The sequence below is a fragment of the Anarhichas minor genome, unplaced genomic scaffold (genome assembly GCF_050575085.1).
Source record: "Anarhichas minor isolate MPS153535 unplaced genomic scaffold, ASM5057508v1 ptg000030l, whole genome shotgun sequence".
NCBI classification, from domain to species: Eukaryota; Metazoa; Chordata; class Actinopteri; order Perciformes; family Anarhichadidae; genus Anarhichas; species Anarhichas minor.
Window position 1 is genome coordinate 9,848,686 of NW_027466476.1, and position 18,518 is coordinate 9,867,203.

The window sequence follows — 18,518 nt, forward strand, 5'->3', positions numbered from 1 at the left end:
GGACGATCTTCCCACTCCCTGTGAACGGGAACATCATCGCTCCACCTGAGAGGAATACTGATGCAGAGGAACTGAGTGACAATACTGTGCTACATAATCTCACAATATTGGAAATGTGTCTGCATGTAGAGGATCGCAGTTACCAGAGGTGGGACCAAGTCATTGTTTTGCATGTCACGAGTATAAGTTTCAAGTCCCGAGCCAAGTCCCAAGTCCTAAACTTTGACTTTTAAGTCCTAAACAAGTCATGATGTGCTCTTCACCAAATGTAACTTCATTTTAAGAACAGAGTAATACTATTAATATCATTAATATTACATTTACAAAAATCCTGAATGCTTTTTAACATTTGTATTTATTAGTTCAAAATTAGAACGACTGAACTTCTAAGAAAAAAGATTTTGGGGATTAAGTGTTGACTTGGAAATGAACAGCGGTAACGTTAGCTGAATCAGGAAAATGAACACACAAATGTGTTGTACTGGTAGTCTGCACGTTCCACCGCCCTCCCGCCTCCTAGTGTCCTGTCAATTAAAATCAATCAACCCAATCTCCCATATCGACCTCCTCTGTACAGTAACAAAGTCATTAAACACGAATCCTGGCCCGCTCACAAAAGTTCAGAAACAAATAATAATCAAAGCGAGGTCATGGAGGGCAAACAAAAAGACTCCAGAGGGAGGAGCAGCGCTTTAGATTTGGGGGGGGGGGGGGGGGGTGACCTTGATGGATTCCAGACAGTACGGGAGCTCAAATCGCAAGCTGGGTGGCAATATGCAAGTATGTGAATGAGTGTGTGTGTGTGTGTGTGTGTGTGTGTGTGTGTGTGTGTGTGAGGTTAGTGATGGCTGTCATTAATTCCCAGTCGCAGAGACGGACTGAGGACTGTGTGTGTGTTGTGGTGTGACAGGGAGGAAGAAGGTGGTGTGTGGGGGTTAAGTACGAAGGCAATAAAGCCATTTAAGAGTCATAAAGTGCTTGGTCAATCAAAACCGCCCCCCTGCTAGGCTTCTCAGGTCCTCCGCTGTGTGCACGTGTGTGTGTGTGCGTGTGTGTGTGTGTGTGTGTGTGGATGCGAGAAAAAGAGCGACAGCGTGCATGCGTGCACGTGTTTCTGTGTAGCATTGAGCATTTGTGCATCCAACGTGTCCGTCGGTGAGTCATTTGTGTGTGTGTGCTGAGGCGGTGAGCGGGCCGGTCTGCAGGGTCAGTGGGATACTGAGCTCAAAGAGAGAAGGAAGCGGAGGAAGGAAGAAAGGATGCACCACCAGTGGAGCTCTGTGAAGGAAAAGACTGAGAAGAAGCCATGGAGCGGATGCAGTGATTAGAGTGTAATTTGTCCGACTACACCACGATGTATTCGTGCGTGAAACTACGTGTGCAAGTGTTTGCACCTACGTCTCTGCCTGTGAGTCAGACTTTCAGTCAAATTTGTAGCCACTGCAGGACGCTTCCTGTGTCGGCTCGCAGATATACACTTTCAGTTCAAACTGTCCAATTAAAGAATCTAAAGTGGCCTAAACTGTTCAAACGGTGCTTAATCACACTGGTCTGAAAGCTCGCCGATGTCCTAATGATCCACAGAAACAGAAGGCAATCTTCTCCCCTCATCTGTTGATTTTCATCGTTTTAATCATCGTGCGTCTTTTTAAAAATACAAAACTGTTCATCAGACCATAAAGAATCACAGATAATGCCCATAGAGAGATAAGCGAATGAGAAAAAGACTTGAAAAATGTGATCAAATGATTAACAAAAACACATTGTTATCATTATGTGTTCAATAGTATCAAGCATGTTGTTGGCACTATACGTCTGCATAAATACACACACATCTTACTGTGCATGTTGCGCTGCTATTAAAGCTGGAGTGTACTCTGACGTGCTATTTTGCTCACATGTGGAGGTTACCTCTGCTGAAGCAAAATGTCAACTTTTCAATCCTGCCTGTTACATTTCAGTTCATCGCCCCCCCCGTGTTGGAATAATCAGTACAGAACTACAGCTTTAGGACATAAGGAACATTTTAAATTCAAACCAATGCGACTGGTGTGCTTTGTAAAAGAAAACTCGACTAGTGCTGCTTTAAAAAGCCTAAAAATAGCTGCTAGCCGGGGTATCTGTCCCTCTGTGTTCACAAACATCCAATCAGACTAATCGTCCATTTTTGGCCAACAAAGCCACCGGCAGCCGGCTCGGTTTATTACCGTCGCCGTAGGGCACATTTTGGCCGTAACACCACACCAACTGTGGCATCATGTGCAACCACCACCAGCCTCCCTCGTCCCCCGATTCTCTCTCCGTCTTTCTCTCTGTCGTTTCCATCCCTCTTCTCAACCCTCCCCGCTTTAATAATCCTCGGTCCCTGGGCTCTACTGCCCAGGTGAGAGGGATCTAAACAGTCGTTGCCACGGTAAGCTAGCAGCAGGAGCCCAAACACACCTCTCCATGCCCCTTTCGCTTCATCACTCACTCTTTCCACTCTTCTTCCTCCCCTCCCTTTCAACATAAACACCATCAGCCCCCCCCCCCCCCCTCCCCTCTTTCACTCTGTTCTGTTTTGTTTTCCTTCTGCATGTAACCCAGAAAGAACACAGTTCAGGACCCAGATAATATTCGGGCTCGCTGGCCCGTGATGATATTGACCAGACACAACTTTCCCGCCCCCATCTGTCAGCTCGCCCTCGTTCCAGACGCCCATATGTACACAAGTATGACACTCGAACGACACCGAATTCAAAAACAAGTCGATGGTGTCTGCTGACCTCAACTGTGTGCCAAGAGGGACGCACCCAAATCCTCCCCCCCCACAAATATCACACACACACACACACACACATATATATATGCAGCCCTGCACCCACTGAGTGTCCCGTCACTCAATGACAGTCGGGTTAAATCCATCCTGACAGGTCAGTCTCCTCACTGTCAGGCCAAGCTGTCGGGGCCACTGTCATTGTGAGAGAGACCACATATGTTATGTCTGTAAGTGTGTCTGTGTGTGTCTGTGTGTGTGTGTCTGTGTGTGTGTGGGAAAGAGTGTGCGTGTGTAAACAAGGACGTTGGCAGCAGGTCTGTGACTTCAGTACGGTGTGTGTGGTGATCATGTTTTAATGGTAACCACATCAAATATAATTTAATTTTTTTTCATCCTGTATGTTTGTGTTTTTTGTTTTCTTTGTTTACGTTTGTTGCCAAAAGATTCTCAAAAATGCAACTTGCAGAGAACCTTTTGTGGAGGGTGAGGCCATGGGTCAAGTAATGCATGACTCATTTTTGGTATATAAGCTAATACTATAGTTATTTTGCTATAACTGGTTGCTAAACTCTGGCATCTGTGGACTAGTTGACATTTCTTAAAAAAGCAAGCGTATATCAACTCTGTGTGATAATCAACAAAATATGCTTTCAACTTGTGGCACTACAGGAAATTGGATGATTGAAAAGGCCGCAACTCAATGGTCACAGATTTGACTTAATGTTCTCTGATAAACTAATACCTTTAGGTATTATCTTTATATCATTTTGATACAGACCTGGATTTTAAACTACTTTAAAATACTCCACATGGTCAAAAGTATCTGGAGAAATTACATCCATCTGCCCTCGAATACTAAATTTTGGAAGATGTTGTGACTTCGGTGGAGAAGTGTGCTCTCTGAGTTCCTCCTTCTCTGAGTTCCTAGTTTCGGGAAAGTGTTTTTCATTCTTTAGACTGAAGCCACGTTGTGAGTCTTTTGCGAGAAGAAGCGAGGAAGACAGGGAGAAGATCGAGGCAGACATGAATGATAAAAAGTGAAATGGAGAAAGAAATCATGTCCCTGACTCAGTGGATGACCAAGCATCGCCAGGCAGGCTGTCTCTCTCTCAGACTACATGGGATGTGCTGGGCCCTGTGCCAGGTGGGCCATGTACACACACACACACACACACACACACACACACACACACACACACACACACACACACACACACACACACACACACACACACACACACACACACACACACACACACACACACACACACACACACACACACACACACACACACACACACACACACACTGCAGAAATGAGAGTTGGTTGTTTGCCCAGACATTGTTTGCCAAAACCCCTTTGAATTAGAGCAAAATGTACACTCTCATGCAGCATACATTGCTTTTCTGTTTCTCTCTCTCTCATGCACCCCCCCCCCCCCCCCCCCCCCACACACACACACACACAAAGATTCCCTTGATAAAACTGGATTTCCTAATCAGATGCCCCTTGAGCACTTTCTGATAAAACAACAACAGTACTGAACCCCCACTTTATCTCCTGCACACACACACACACACACACACGCTCAATATCTGTGCTCTCCATACACACACTTAACACACACCAGAGAGAAGGAGCAGGCACATTTTGGCATTTGATATGGTTGACCCAGATCTTGGAGCGTGCACGGCTAAAGATGCGACGAGGAGGAGGAGGGGCGGAGGGTTATCTGGGTGTTGTGCATGAGTGAGTGAATAAGATGATGAGTGGGTGAAAGGGCGGTGGGTGTGGGCCGCTTAGAGATTTTATATATTTTTTTTTTGCAGAGTCTAATTTGAAAACCAGCGGGGGGCTGTTGGGTAAAAGACGGACAGACCTCTGCAAAGGTCAGAGCGAGGGAGATAAAGAGAGAGAGAGAGAGAGAGAGAGAGAGAGAGAGAGAGAGAGAGAGAGAGAGAGAGACACATAAAAAGGAAATGATCAAATAACACGAGGTGAGGAGAGGCTTCCAGCAGGCGCTGAACGCCGCCCTTTTCTGTCCACCAGCCATGTTGGAGGTCCGTGGTATGAAGGCACTGCATTTGTAAACTGACTACATCGATGTGTGAGCTGCTTTTAGCCAAACTAATCCAATCGCTTACAATTTGCACATAAACTTGGCAGCTCTTGCAGCTAAGAATCAGTGTCTTAGTGAGTAGGATTTGGGGGGATTTACTGGCAGAAATGTAATAAATATTCCAAGTGTGTTTTCTTAGTTATAATCACTTGGAAATAAGAATTTCCTTGGAATGAGTTGTTTATATCGACATACGGCGTCAGATGAGAAAACGCTTATTTGTGTTGTTCTAGAGGGCATGAACAAACTGATTTATTTTGTCAGGACATCCTGCAAACATATTACATATTTGGAGGGCTTGTGGGTTCATAGTGTAAGTATTTCACCAGTGTACGTGATATTGTCATGACTGCATGCTTTGGCAGCACAGACAAACTTCTGAGAGAGAGCTAAAGAGAGAGGAAGAGGCTCTTGTCAGGACCGACCTCTGTTTTTTTACCTTCTTTATGTATTCCTCTTGACTGTGGATCTCTCTCTCTCTCTCTCAGGGAAAAAGATCAAATCTTCCACTCATGTGGATAACTAAGAATAACTCTCCACAGGCACCCGGTACCTGGCGTAGGGTGCCTCGAACTGCTCGCACAGATAGACGGAGTGCCTGGAAGAGGCGAAACTCCTTGACGTCAATAGAGACGGGTTGTTTTCACTCTCTCATCCACGTCTCGTGTTTCTTTCATCTTATCTATGAACTTTTGAAAGAGCTGGCAGCAGACGGGAGGCATTCTTGGGCTTAAAATGAAGTAGAAAACTGGTTTCGAGTATGTTTTTTCTGTACTCATACATCATCAAACAACCCAAACCACCATCCAAATCCTCGCTGATCTTTGCCCTCCATCTTCTCTGCGCTATAACTGAGGGACGCAGGGAGAACGCCCGGGATCGGACAGATTTGGAAGCATGACTGATTCCCGTCTCTCTCAGATGGCTTCATCTATTTTGATTACAGACCCCCCTCCGAGCGTTGGTCATCTTCTCTCCAGGTGGGTAATGGGAACAGGATGGGAAACAGGACCAGCCTTTTATGCTTTTCGGTTTTCACACTGAAAGGCAATCACGTCCGTGGATGTGATGTGTGCAGTAACCAGAGAGCGCGATTGGTCGAGCGGGACACGAGAATGGTACACGGAGACGAACAGAAAACCGTGAAGAGTGCGGCCGAGGTGGAAGTTTTACGGGTAAAGACAGACGAATGGCTAAGGAATAGAAGGTGAGACCCGGCAAATAAAAGGAAAGGAGTCCAGAGAGTGAAAGAGAGACGGATGAGGGGGGCATGAATGGAAGAAGAAAGAAAGAGAGAGTTTTATCTGACTCTCACAGCCTTGGTGATATGACAGGCTTGACAATCCAGAGCGTTTCAACATGCCACCCCCTACCAGGGACAATCTTCCTTGCTGCCTTCCACACACACACACAACCTCCTGCAGAGTACACACACACACAACAGGACCTCCGCCCCATCCTGCCTCCCTGCCACCCTCCGTCTCTCCGTAAAGGATAATCCTTCCACCACCCCCACCAAATACCATCACTCAGTAAAAAGATATTTCCAAGGGCCTGGATCGGAGGCGGTCGCATGCTGCGTGCTCACACAAAAGGCAAAGGCAGTATGCAGATGACACGACACACACACACACACACCAAAACTGATACACGGACTCTCCCAATACGCACATGACAGCATCTGCCTTTCTCAGATAACTACAATCCACCCTCCCCTCTTTCTCCTCTCTCCATCTCCATCTCCTCCAGCGTGGATAGATACTTGTGTTTGTCAATATGGAGAATTCGCGCATCATTGACAATCCTGGCATTGTTGTTGTTTGTCGTCCCTATCCGTGCTGCCTAATGAGAATCACAAGGAGTGATGAGCGGACTCTCAGTGACTCATGTGAGCCTCATTGAGCAGAGCTAAGAGGCTATCAAAGAGCCGACCAGCCGTTAAGTGGAGCTGGTGAAGTCGGACATTTTGGTTTCTAGATTTATAGAAAATGAAGTGTCCCAAAATCCTTCACCATCCTGAAGTGGAGCCAGTTATGACCTGTGTGCAGACGATTCAAAGTGCTGTATGAAACAATATATTAAAACATAGATACAGACAGACAAATACCAAAAATGACAAAGAAGTTAAACTAAACAGAAATGACTCAAATGTTTCCTTTAGAATATGCATTTTCCCTGATTATTGAGTGAAGGGGATGAATATATTGTTAAATAAGTGTATTGTCTTGTTTTGAGACAGGGTGGACTAAATTAAAGCTTTTGAATCCAAGTATTTTAGAGTGAAGTGAAGGAAGTCATAGAAAAATGCTTATTTATCTCCCAGAAAAAGTTTCAAGTGCAGCAAAATTGTATTGAATCAAGCAAATGCCACTTTTGACATGTAAACGGAGCCGTTTCTCATTTCTAAATCCAATCCTGTGTCATTTCCAATTCGTCAAAGATCAAAAGTTCATTCCCTCAAAAAGATTTCAGGGCAGGAAAGGTGCCTTGTGTTTTATTTATGAGCAGCTAAGAGGCTGCTGCAGGGCATCCCCATTAGCATGGTGCCAGGGTTTGTTAGCGCATCCCCATAAACAGGGATTCAAAGGACTCACGAAGAAAGAGTCAGGAGCAGGCGGCGGAAACGGAGAACAAAAGGTGAGGGTTGAAGAGGACAAGGAAAGGTGAGAGGGAGGGTGGGAGGAGGTGGAGGAGGGGAAGAGAGGAAGGTCATGAGGCGAGTTGGAAGCGACGCGGTTTGACAGCAGGGGAATATTCCAGTTTACAGGAGTCACAAGGGACTCACGCTGCCACTTAACACAAGGCATGTGTCTCGCTGTGCACCACACACACACACACACACCTCCCAAAAGATGTACTTCTTTGTCTCAGACGCTCACACACACACACACACACACACACACACTCCACACCGTGATTGGCACCAGCCCACAGTTTGCCACTTCACATCAAAATGATGAGTGCAGATGCTCTGAATCTGGTGCTCGTTCTGCTCGCTGCCAGCAGCTAATGTACATGAGGCAGAGTTCGTTCGTTCATTCATATATATATATATATATATATATATATATATATATATATATATATATATATATATATATATATATATATATATATATATATATATATATATATATATATATATATATATATATCAGTACAGTACCATGGCAGGTCTTGATATAGACACGAAATGGAATCTATTGACGGAAATAATTACGTTGGAAAGTCAATTAGGAGCCTTATTTTCAGTTGGACACAAATAAAATGCATCGTGTTGAAAACGTGAAACGTTGCCTCAAAGCGTAATTGCAAAACACATGCAGTGTACCAATCTAATTTCTATGAGACAGGATTGGTCTGAGGGGGAAAAATACATTTGAATAAACAGCCTGGTGCAGTTTGTAGTCAAAAATCCTTTTCAAACATAAAAAACATCAAAATGATAGTTTCTAACGCCAACTGTGCAAATTCACAAATCCTAAGCTATCTAGCTCGCACAAAACCAGAAACACATTCTCCAGCTTGGCTGAAGCCGGTCAGAGCTTGGCCCAAAACACAACATGCATTCATCAGTCGTACTGGTTTCAATTGGAGGGAATGATGTCTTTAGTCGGAGGAAAACATCCACTGACAATCAGTCGAGTCTGCAGCTGCGAGCCAGACCAAATCAGTGAACGCCGTCGAGCAGCTTGGATGACGACAAGGAGCCACATATGGAATTTTAATTGAGCGCTGTGTTCGGTTTGCCCGGTTTAAGGGTCTTCCGGTAACGTTGGTCTTCACTTGGAGCCTTTCCAGACCACGGTGAATGATGACTGTGTGAGGAGAGCACCACTGGTGATGTCTTGGAATATTTTGGAAGTAACTTTCAGTGGCTTAAAAGTCTGTAAGATGTAGTTTTTTTTGTTTTTAAGTTAAACGACTGTATGGTCTCAACTCTCTTTTTGACGAACTGGGAAACTATATCAAAACAAACCTTTGGGGAAAAACTTCTCATCAAATGCAGCCACTAAATTATCAACAATATCTTTGCAGTAGAAGGTCAAAGGGGATGAAACAACCTTCAGCTTTTTTCATTTATAAAATACAGGAAGCTGGCTTTGATTTTATAGATATTAAATCAAAAAAGATTACGACCTTCAAAACAGACAAAAAGAAGGAAATGTTTAATCTTCCTCTGGAATAATCTTGTCATGGAAATGATTAAATTGATCTCACACATGTTTCTAACATCAACTGGTCACAGAAAATATTCAAATAAATCTGCAGAAGCTTGTCCTCACTGCAACACTGTAGTGAACAGACACCACACCCATGGCACCACACATCAACAGACCACACACTCCTTTGCATTGAAACCCCCGTCCACACTCAACGAGGGATGGCAAAGGTTGCAACGTCGATGACGACAATGTCACCAAGCCAGGGGATAGCACAGGAGGTCGGGGGTGCATCGACGCTCCCTGAAGGCGCAATTAGTGCTCCACTGCAGGAACAACGCTAGACCGGGTTCCTCCTCTGAACCAGAACATTGTTACACTAATTAATAACTCAGTCGCATCAGGGCGGCTTCAAGACAACAACAACAACAAAAGGAAAATCAGGACAAGAGGAAGGGTTTAACAACTGTGTGCTGTGTGGAAAATCTGCAAGCTATTTGATTTAACTATTTCCATATGGGTGGTGTATCGCCTAATCTAACTGCCCTCAAACTGACAGAAAAAAACAAACAGCTAAAATGCAGTTTAATAACATTTAAACTCTCACAAATATCTCAGGAAAATGTGAGATTTTTTTTCAGTCTTTATAAATGAAAGAGCAAAAGCATGTTTCTAAATCCTGCAGGGAAAAAACAACCATAGAAGCCAACGTACGAATCTCTCTCCCTCCAAAGCAGCTTTAATAGACCAGAATGCAATGCAGCAATAGTGTTTAATAACAAGTGAAACTAGATATAAACAAACTATGTACGGCTTTAGATGTATGGTAACTCCCAACGATGTGATTGATCTTTTCGAGGGATTTTGTAGCTGTCGGAAATTCACAGCATTTTGGACGTTTTTTACCCACTTGGCTGCTCATAAAATATGTCCGAAAGCCAAAGTATACCACGCGCACGCAGATTAAATGGAAACTCTTACCTTTCTCCTGCTCTTACTTTGGTTTCACCACCTGGACACCTCTCTGACATCATGAAAGGGAAAACACAGATGTAAATAATGACATTAATGATGCACCACTCCACGCCTGCAGCCATCTTGATTAGTTACACCTGTGATATTAGTTGGAACCTCTGTGTGACGAGTCACAAATGTAAAAGTCTAGACCTTCAGCTGACACGGTAACGGATCATCTCAGAGCTGAGGAAAGACATTTTGATGAAAGGAAATCACAATGCAAATTACAACATCGAAGTTATCTGAATGAATGTTTGTATTCACCAAAAAAATGCTCCCACTACACACAGAGACCAGAGAAAATATAAAGAAAGCAAGCAAACATGTCCCTGAATCAAATGCGTCAAAACTTCACACATTGAACATAAAATGCTCTCGTATGTTTATGGGAAGTCTTTAATAAAACACTGAGCTCAGTCAGAGGCCTGAACGTGCGCTGCAAACTTTATTCATCTGTCATGTGGACAGAGCCAGGCTAGCTGTTTCCCTCTGTTTCCAGTCTTTGCGCTAAGCTAAGCTGTTTATAGCTGTTTAGTGCTGTTTATGTCCTGTTGACTTGTAAAGCTTGTTAAAGTGTGGACGACACTGTGACTACATGTCTTTAGTTGTTACTCTAAGCTCACTGAGCTCCTGACGAAATACTGTAAGTCCCGGCGTCGCTCAGAAACAACAGCTCTTTTCATCAAACCCTTTTTTTTTTGCACAATAACGTTCATTAAAACACATTCACCGCAGGGAGCTGTGGAGAACAAGTGTGCCTTCTGCTCTGTGGTTGGGCAGCTGATCCGTTCTGTTCGAACACATGGTGGTCTAAGTGCCTTGCTCAAGGGCAAGCGTCTCACTCTTCACTGTCTCTGTGTTGGGAATAACATAGCCTCAAAAAGGGGCCAACATCTGTATAAATATATATTTGAACATGTGTGCCCTAAAACAAGGTCGGCCACAGGTTTGTTTTATTACATTTGATGCTCAGCTGAGCTTGGATGAAGGACGATCAGTTGATTCTTTATGTAAAACGTGTTTTTTCACAACTAAACATTTTGAAAACCTCCCCAAATACAGATTAAACCAAACTGCATGAGACATATTGCAGCATTCAGACAATCACTGAAACTCTACACTGTAAAAACTGGTTCAGCTGAACTCAGAGGGGTGCCAGTGCTCCTTGGGGACGCCCTAAACCTCACAGCAGCATTCACTTTCAATGCATCTCCTCTTCTCTTCTTCTCTCCGAGCTTTAGATGTAGATTAATATTTCAATACCTTCTGGCCATAATCACGTCACAGCCTGATATATTCTGGGCTGAAACTGCTCAGACTGGGACTTTGTAAAATGGCACATTACGTGCAGAGCCGTCTCGTGCCTCCACCGGCCCGAAGGAAACATTTCACATTTCTATTCTAGAAGGTGTGGCAATTTGATTTGCTCGGGACACACCTGTTTCTTCAAAGCTGTGCATTTTTTAGGAGATCTGTTTGTGTATTAGTATCTTTTACTTGCAGATTTTATTTTGGAAAATTTCACAATTCTTGCATGTTGTCATGCGGTGGCAGGACTTCATTGTATATGGTATTGTTTAAATGTAATGTAATGTATATGTTCATGTTTCAATCCATTATTCATACAAAAGTTTTATTAATATGTAGTGATACAGAATGTTATTTTAGATATATCTGAATCTTTTTCAGTTCTACTGGAGGAGTACTCTGGTAAAACATAATTATATTCCACATGTAGTGTGATGGTGATATTTTCCGCCACAGTAGCCAAACAGTAGCAACTGCTATTGCAGACGCCAATGAGGAGCCAATCAAATCAACAAATACACAAATGCCTGACTATAATAGTTTTAACTATATTACTATATTACAGAACATATTCATTTCCTTCTTTGTTGTTTCCTCGTTTTAAGAGCTGCAGTTTTAATATGTAAATGTCAAATGTCGTAAAATGTACTAATGTGCTCCAATAAACTTGATAAAAAACGTAAAAAAACGATCTCAGTCAAACCCTTGGTTATTTTATAAATCATAAATCTGTGATCCACATTTGATTTACTTTGAAGAGGACCGAATTGTTTATCAGCAGCATTTATTCCTTTTCTACTTTGTATTTAAAAGAAGAAAGCGGTCGAGTGAGACAGCATGAGTGGACGATTACCTTTTTTTTTTTCTTGTCTCGTAGGTTGTCCAATTGAAGAGCTTCCTCCTGAGGCCCCCTGCTGACTGATAACAAGCCCGACTCATTCACAGCTTCATGAGTGTGTGCACATAACCTCCACTCCACCTCTGTGTGTGTGTGTGTGTGTGTGTGTGTGTGTGTGGCACCATGCTGTGGACAGTGATACTAGCGCTGCTGGTGCTTGTGCTGCTGCAGACTCAGCTGTCTGTGTGCTTAAGGGAATTACGCAGCAGGGGTTCCAGCTCCCCTGCCTCCTCCTCTTCGTCATCCTCTTCCTCCTCCTCCTCTTACAATGCCACCCAGCTGCGGCTGCCCGGAGCGATTATTATTGGCGTGCGGAAAGGCGGCACCAGAGCCCTGCTGGAGATGCTCAACCTGCACCCGGACGTGGAAGTGGCGAAGGCCGAGGTAAAAGACTAATAAATGTGTAATCACCAGTCGTGGGAGATAACTGAGTAGAAGTACTCCCATAGTGTGTGTAAGTACAGTTTTAGTGTGTACTTAAGTTAACTACATTTATCAACCGCACAGTTACTTTTCAGATTAAAGGAGCAGTGTGTAGGATTTAGTGCCATCTAGTGTTCACGTTGCAGATTGCATCCAACTGATTTATACCCCTCCGCTGTCTCCTCCCTTTCCAAGCGTGTCTGAGAACTACGGTGGCCTTCAGGTAACGTAAAAACGAGAAAGGCTCTCTGTACTGTAGAAACATGGCGGACTCAGTGAAGAGGACCCGCTCCCGATGTAGATACGAAGGGCTCGTTCTAAGCTAACGAAAACACGATTCTTAGTTTCAGGTCATTATACAGTAACTAAAACGTAGTTATGAATATTATATTCTATTTCTTCCATTAAATCTCCTCTAAATCCGACACACTGTTCCTTTAAGATTTTACTTTCAGAAAGTGATTGAGGAGTTATTAAACTACAACACGTTGTGAAAGATGAATCCAGTGGTTCCAAACCTTTTTTGGCTTGTGGCTCAGGACAGAGATTTCTATGAGCTGTTAGCAGATACAAGAGACAAACTTCTCACACAATTTAATTTTCAATTGCTGTTCAAATATCTATATTTCACAATGAAAACATTGTTTTTTGTGTATCAAAACTTATTTTTCCTTCTCCAATTATTTATCTGATGATCCCTCAAATTTATTTGGTGACCCTTTGGAGGGGCCCGACCCCTAGGTTGAGAACCACGGAATTATAACTGTATATAAAGTAGTTAAAACTAGCTCCACCTCGAGCAGCCACAACAGTAAAATGCTGCCTTTACACTGATCTAATAATCGAATCTAATAACGTCATATGTTATAAAATATCGGTCATCTTTCACTGTTGATACTTATGTACTTTTAAACGCTGGACTTTTAATTCAGGTGTTTTTGTACATCATCATTAGTACTTTCACTGATGTAAAGGATCTGAGTACTTCTTCACTGAATATCACACAGATCACACTCACACATGATACAGAGATGGGGAGGAATAAAATCTGTAATAATAATAATAATCACGTTTCACACCTGCAAAGACTGTTTACAACCATTTCATTTCCAACCAGTTTATATGTTTGTAAACTACAATTCATTGGGACACAAAATGACAATTTTCCATCTAAAGCTCCAATTCTTCATATGCTTTTATTTAATGTGTGACTTTCACTTCTGCATGACTACATCTCTATGATAGTATTGCTACAAGTACTTTAGTTAATAGTTTTACTACGTCTTCTACTTCTGACATTGTCACACGTGACCAAATACCACTTCAAGGAACGATGATGGGAAATAACTGCCATGAACCATTACATCTACGTCACAGAACGTTAAACCAATGCACTGAGCATTTATTTCAAACAGATGTGGCTTAAAGAATCCAACAAGGATCCTTCTGGGTGAAGTAATTCAAACTGCATATTAAACCTCGAAATCATATTTTAGGGAAGTGAGAGCCAGCTGCAACCACACGAACATAAATTCTAAGAAAAGTCAACAAGTTTGGACATGTAGGGTTGCGGTTGGTACAGGGAGTTCACATCCAGAAATTGGATTAGCTGATATGCAAGTGTGACGTACTTGGACTGATATAATGTTCCAACAGCGATAAATCTGCATCACTGATGTACTGAATCAGTGTACTGATGTACTCTACTTATCTTCTTTTTCCCCGATAAACACTGATGTTTCCTACCTGGTACAAACTAGTTTCCTGATAACATTGTTGTTGTTTTTATCCGAGCTGCAGCAACTGCACCACTAAATCTTTTTTTAAAATAAATAAATCAAGTTTAGGTGAGCGTTTCCCCTATTGTCATCATCAATGCAGAGAGGCACACATACAATGAGAACAAAGTCAGCTCAGCCTTTATGTGGTTTGTACTTACGGGATTATGAAAGACGACGGGGTCTGTCCCTAAGAAGCTGCACAGAGAGAAATCAGAGGTGAAGACTGCAAAGATGGAAAGCTGGCGCGAAGGAATAGATTGGTTTGGACAAGATGGGGACAAAATGAAATACGCTCAGTGACTGATAGAAACATTTCTCATCCCTACACATTCTTTCGGTACCGTTAAGGTGAGACACTACAGGAAAAAACATTGTTTTTCATGCACTGGTTTGAGATTTTGGGCTGTTTTGCTTCCATAACATGTCTTTTTCATGACTAGTGGAAAGAAAACGTTAAAAAAAATACACATTAAAGTGTTTATTTTACTACTTTGTCTATTTGCATCTGTAGATTTCTCCTAAATTCACTTACATTCACCAAACTGTCCACTTTCATTCCTCTCTATATTCTGAAGGTTTTTACAGAGGGGTTTGTTCATATATCATTCAGAGCCTGATTTATACAACATTTTATTCCTAAAAACTTGGCAAAAATGGATTGCTGTTGACAGTATTTTCTGATTAATGGAGTGATAAGAGAAATCCAAAATTCCCTTAGGAAAAACCTTTCACTCAACAAAATGATACAAGAATGTTGAACCTGGCTTCATCCAATGTTCAGATTCAATCCAAGTTCTGCTCTGGAGATGTATGCAATGCCTCATTTGCATATTTAAACATACGGTTTCAGGAAACCTGCAATACACAAAGTACTTGTGATAATGTAAGTAAGCAACTGGGGACGTTTCATGGTGATATCTATTAGTTAAACTTACTCCCTCATTCATCTGGGCTGTCTCTCATTAAAGACGCTCCCTCATCAAGAAGTGACATTTTAGGGACATGCGCTGCTGTCCTTGTCTTCATTAACCCCATCTTCTGTCCCTCTGTCAGGTGCACTACTTCAACGTGGAGGAGCACTACCGCCGAGGCCTGGCCTGGTACCGATCCCAGATGCCCCTCACCCTCCCCGGTCAGCTGACGGTGGAGAAGACCCCCGGCTACTTTGCGTCCCCTCAGGTCCCCGCACGCGTCTGGGAGATGAACCCCGCCGTCCGCTTGCTGCTCATCGTCCGGGACCCAGCAGAGAGGGTGGTCTCCGACTACACCCAGGTCCTCCACAACCGCCTGACCCGCCACAAGCCTTACCAGCCGCTAGAGGAGCTCCTGATCCACAAGGGCCACATTGACCCTGGTTACAAGGCGCTGCAGCGGAGCCTGTATTACCAGCATCTGGCCCGCTGGCTGGAGGTCTTCCCCAGGGGGCAGATCCACGTGGTGGACGGCGACGCGCTCATTCGGGATCCCTTCCCTGAGCTGAGGAAAGCTGAGAGGTTTCTGGACCTCCAGCCCAGGATAAGCCCCGACAACTTCTACTACAACACCACCAAGGGCTTCTACTGCCTCCTGTCTGCCGGGCACGACAAGTGCCTGGACGAGTCTAAAGGAAGGCCGCATGCGCCGCTCAGCACCCAGGCCTTTAAGAAACTCTGTCGCTACTTCAGGAAGCCCAACAAGTTGTTCTTTGAAATGGTGGGGAGGTCGTTTTCCTGGTGCTGATCCAGCGGTGAAAAGCAACTGTGGAGACAAAAACACCCCAAATAATGCCAACACATTCAGGGACACAGAGGTAGAGAGAGAACTGTGGTTTGTGTGTTTTTCTAGGTAGATGAGTGGACTGATTTTTGTCATAAACATCTCTTGTTGTTGATACCTACTCAGGTATAAATGTGGCCAACCGAAGCAGCGCATACAATATGTGTGTGTTTGTGTGTGTGTGTGTGTGTGTGTGTGTGAAGACGCGTGGAGAATGTTGAACATGTGGCCAACACAAACCTTTACCCCGACCATTCTGGTGCCTCCTCGGATGGATAGACTCAAGCGACGAGGCTACGACTAACCGTGCCAAACGCAAGTTCGAGAGCGAAAACCACAACCGACTGCTTGTGGGCGCTCATTTTGTGGGGTGTTAAAAGACGATGTGCAGACTTTGAAGTGATGTATAGAAATAGTGGTGAAAAGATGGTTGAATTCATTAATTGTTGCACTATGAACTCTTATTGCGTGAAAAAGAAAAGCAAATCGAGGTTCAGTGTGGATTTTTAAACAGAAACCAACTCCCCTATTTGATTTTTCTCAACAGTTGTAACATGTTTGTGTGCTCGTAGAAATGTTTTAGTTCAGTCATTCTGTTAACTTCGTTCTTTTGTTGTTTTACAAGATTGACTTTTAGAGAAACTTTAAGTGAAAATACTTTCTTTTTTTACTTCTTTTAAAAAATAGCCACCTTGAAAGCTTGTTTTTTGGTTTCTTTTTACTTTCAAGGCCAATGTAGTACTATTGCTGGTTTGTGTTTTTTTATATAAAGATGTCCTAATAAATGTATTCAGTCCAACAGTCTCCTGTATTGAACCCGGCTATAAGGTTTTCTGGGTTTAAAAACATCAAACATAAAGACACAGACGCTCTCTGAAAGCTCCTCTCTCTCAAAGTGCATGAAGACGTCAGCGCCGATCTAACATGTTCTTTACATCGACGATCAAAGGACGCCTGCGTCTCTTTTCATCGTGATGTTATTCCTGTCAAGGAATTACCTCCCGTTTCCCCACCCCACTGTAACAAGTCACACCTGTGAGTCCACCTGAATCCTGTCTCTATCCAAAGCCGGAATGGATTTCTTCAGTTAATTCTGTTCATCTGGAAGGACTAGATCAGACTGACATGTCATGACGTCAGAGCAGAATAATGGGATCAAACGATAGGTGGGCTGTTTTTAACCCAGACATTGTTTTAGTTGTATGTGAGACTCACTGGGTGAAAGGTTAAGCTCTTGTTTAATTAAGCCTTCACAAACAGGAATAAATCTGACGGCAACCTCCGGTTCTGAAAAGTAAAGCAGATGTGGAAGTGCCTTGAACTTGCATTCTTTCTAATGACCATCAGACGGCGACTCCTCTGGTTGCAAAAAGAAGTCTGATTGCATTGAAGTCTATGAGAAAATGACTCTACTTCTCTCTTGATTTATTACCTCAGTAAACATTGTAAACATGAGTTTATGGTCTCAATCTCTAGTTTCAAGTCTTCTTCTATACAGCATGATGTTCATTTAGTAAATGATGGTCCATTTAGAGTCAATTAGACCATAAAGGAGGGTATGCTTTAGGGCGGGGCTACCTTGTGATTGACAGGTCGCTACCACAGCATCGTCCGGTCTGGGAGTTTTTGTCTTATAACTTGACTCCTTTCACAGTGTGCTTCCAGTTCATGGAAGTTAATTGTAACATTTTGGTCGAGTAAAAACCATTCGGTTGAACTCCACCCTCTCGTGTCACTTCTGGTTCCAAAAATCAAGAAGGTGACGGGCAAAATCCTGAATCTAAGGCTTCAAACAGTCCACAAACCAATGGGTGACGTCACGGCGACTACGTCCACTTCTTATATACAGTCTCATGTATAAATCCAACTAGGCCTGCAACTATGATTATTTCCATTACTGATTCAATGAAACATTTGTTTGGTGTATATAATGTTAGAAATAGTGAGTATTGCCCATGACAATCTCCTCAAGCTCAAAGTGATGTCTTCAACGTCTTCTTTTGCAGCATTCAATTCAACATTCAAGGAAATTCTCATTATTGTGGAGCTGCGGAATGAAGGAATCAAAGCCGAGTTAAGCTTGAAATCTAAGATGAAGAAAGAGCTTCCCACACACACACCAAAAAACACTTTGTGGTATTTCTTAGATTCAAGAAATAAAGTATTTTAGTATTTTATGTGTTTGACCCAAATGAATGCTGTGCAGGAGACTTCTGACTCTCTGATTGATGGAGGATTAACCTTTTTTAAAACGCGGACACAACGGTCATCTAGTTTTTACACGATTTACCTAAA

At 43.0% G+C, this 18,518-nt stretch overlaps 1 protein-coding gene across 1 annotated transcript; it reads left to right on the plus strand.

Moving 5' to 3' along the window:
• The first annotated feature begins 12,387 nt into the window (after window positions 1-12,387).
• On the plus strand, window positions 12,388-16,187 carry hs3st1l2 (heparan sulfate (glucosamine) 3-O-sulfotransferase 1-like 2). The gene is made up of 2 exons (XM_076104971.1): window positions 12,388-12,648; window positions 15,522-16,187. Exons 1-2 carry the CDS (start codon window positions 12,388-12,390, stop codon window positions 16,185-16,187), a joined length of 927 nt encoding a protein of 308 aa, XP_075961086.1.
• The last annotated feature ends 2,331 nt before the right edge of the window (window positions 16,188-18,518 follow it).

Coding starts and splice junctions, on each gene's coding strand:
- hs3st1l2 (XM_076104971.1), top strand. CDS start 12,388: ATGCTGTGGACAGTGATACTAGCGCTGCTGGTGCTTGTGCTGCTGCAG. Junction 12,649..15,521: donor TGGAAGTGGCGAAGGCCGAG/GTAAAAGACTAA, acceptor TCCCTCTGTCAG/GTGCACTACTTCAACGTGGA.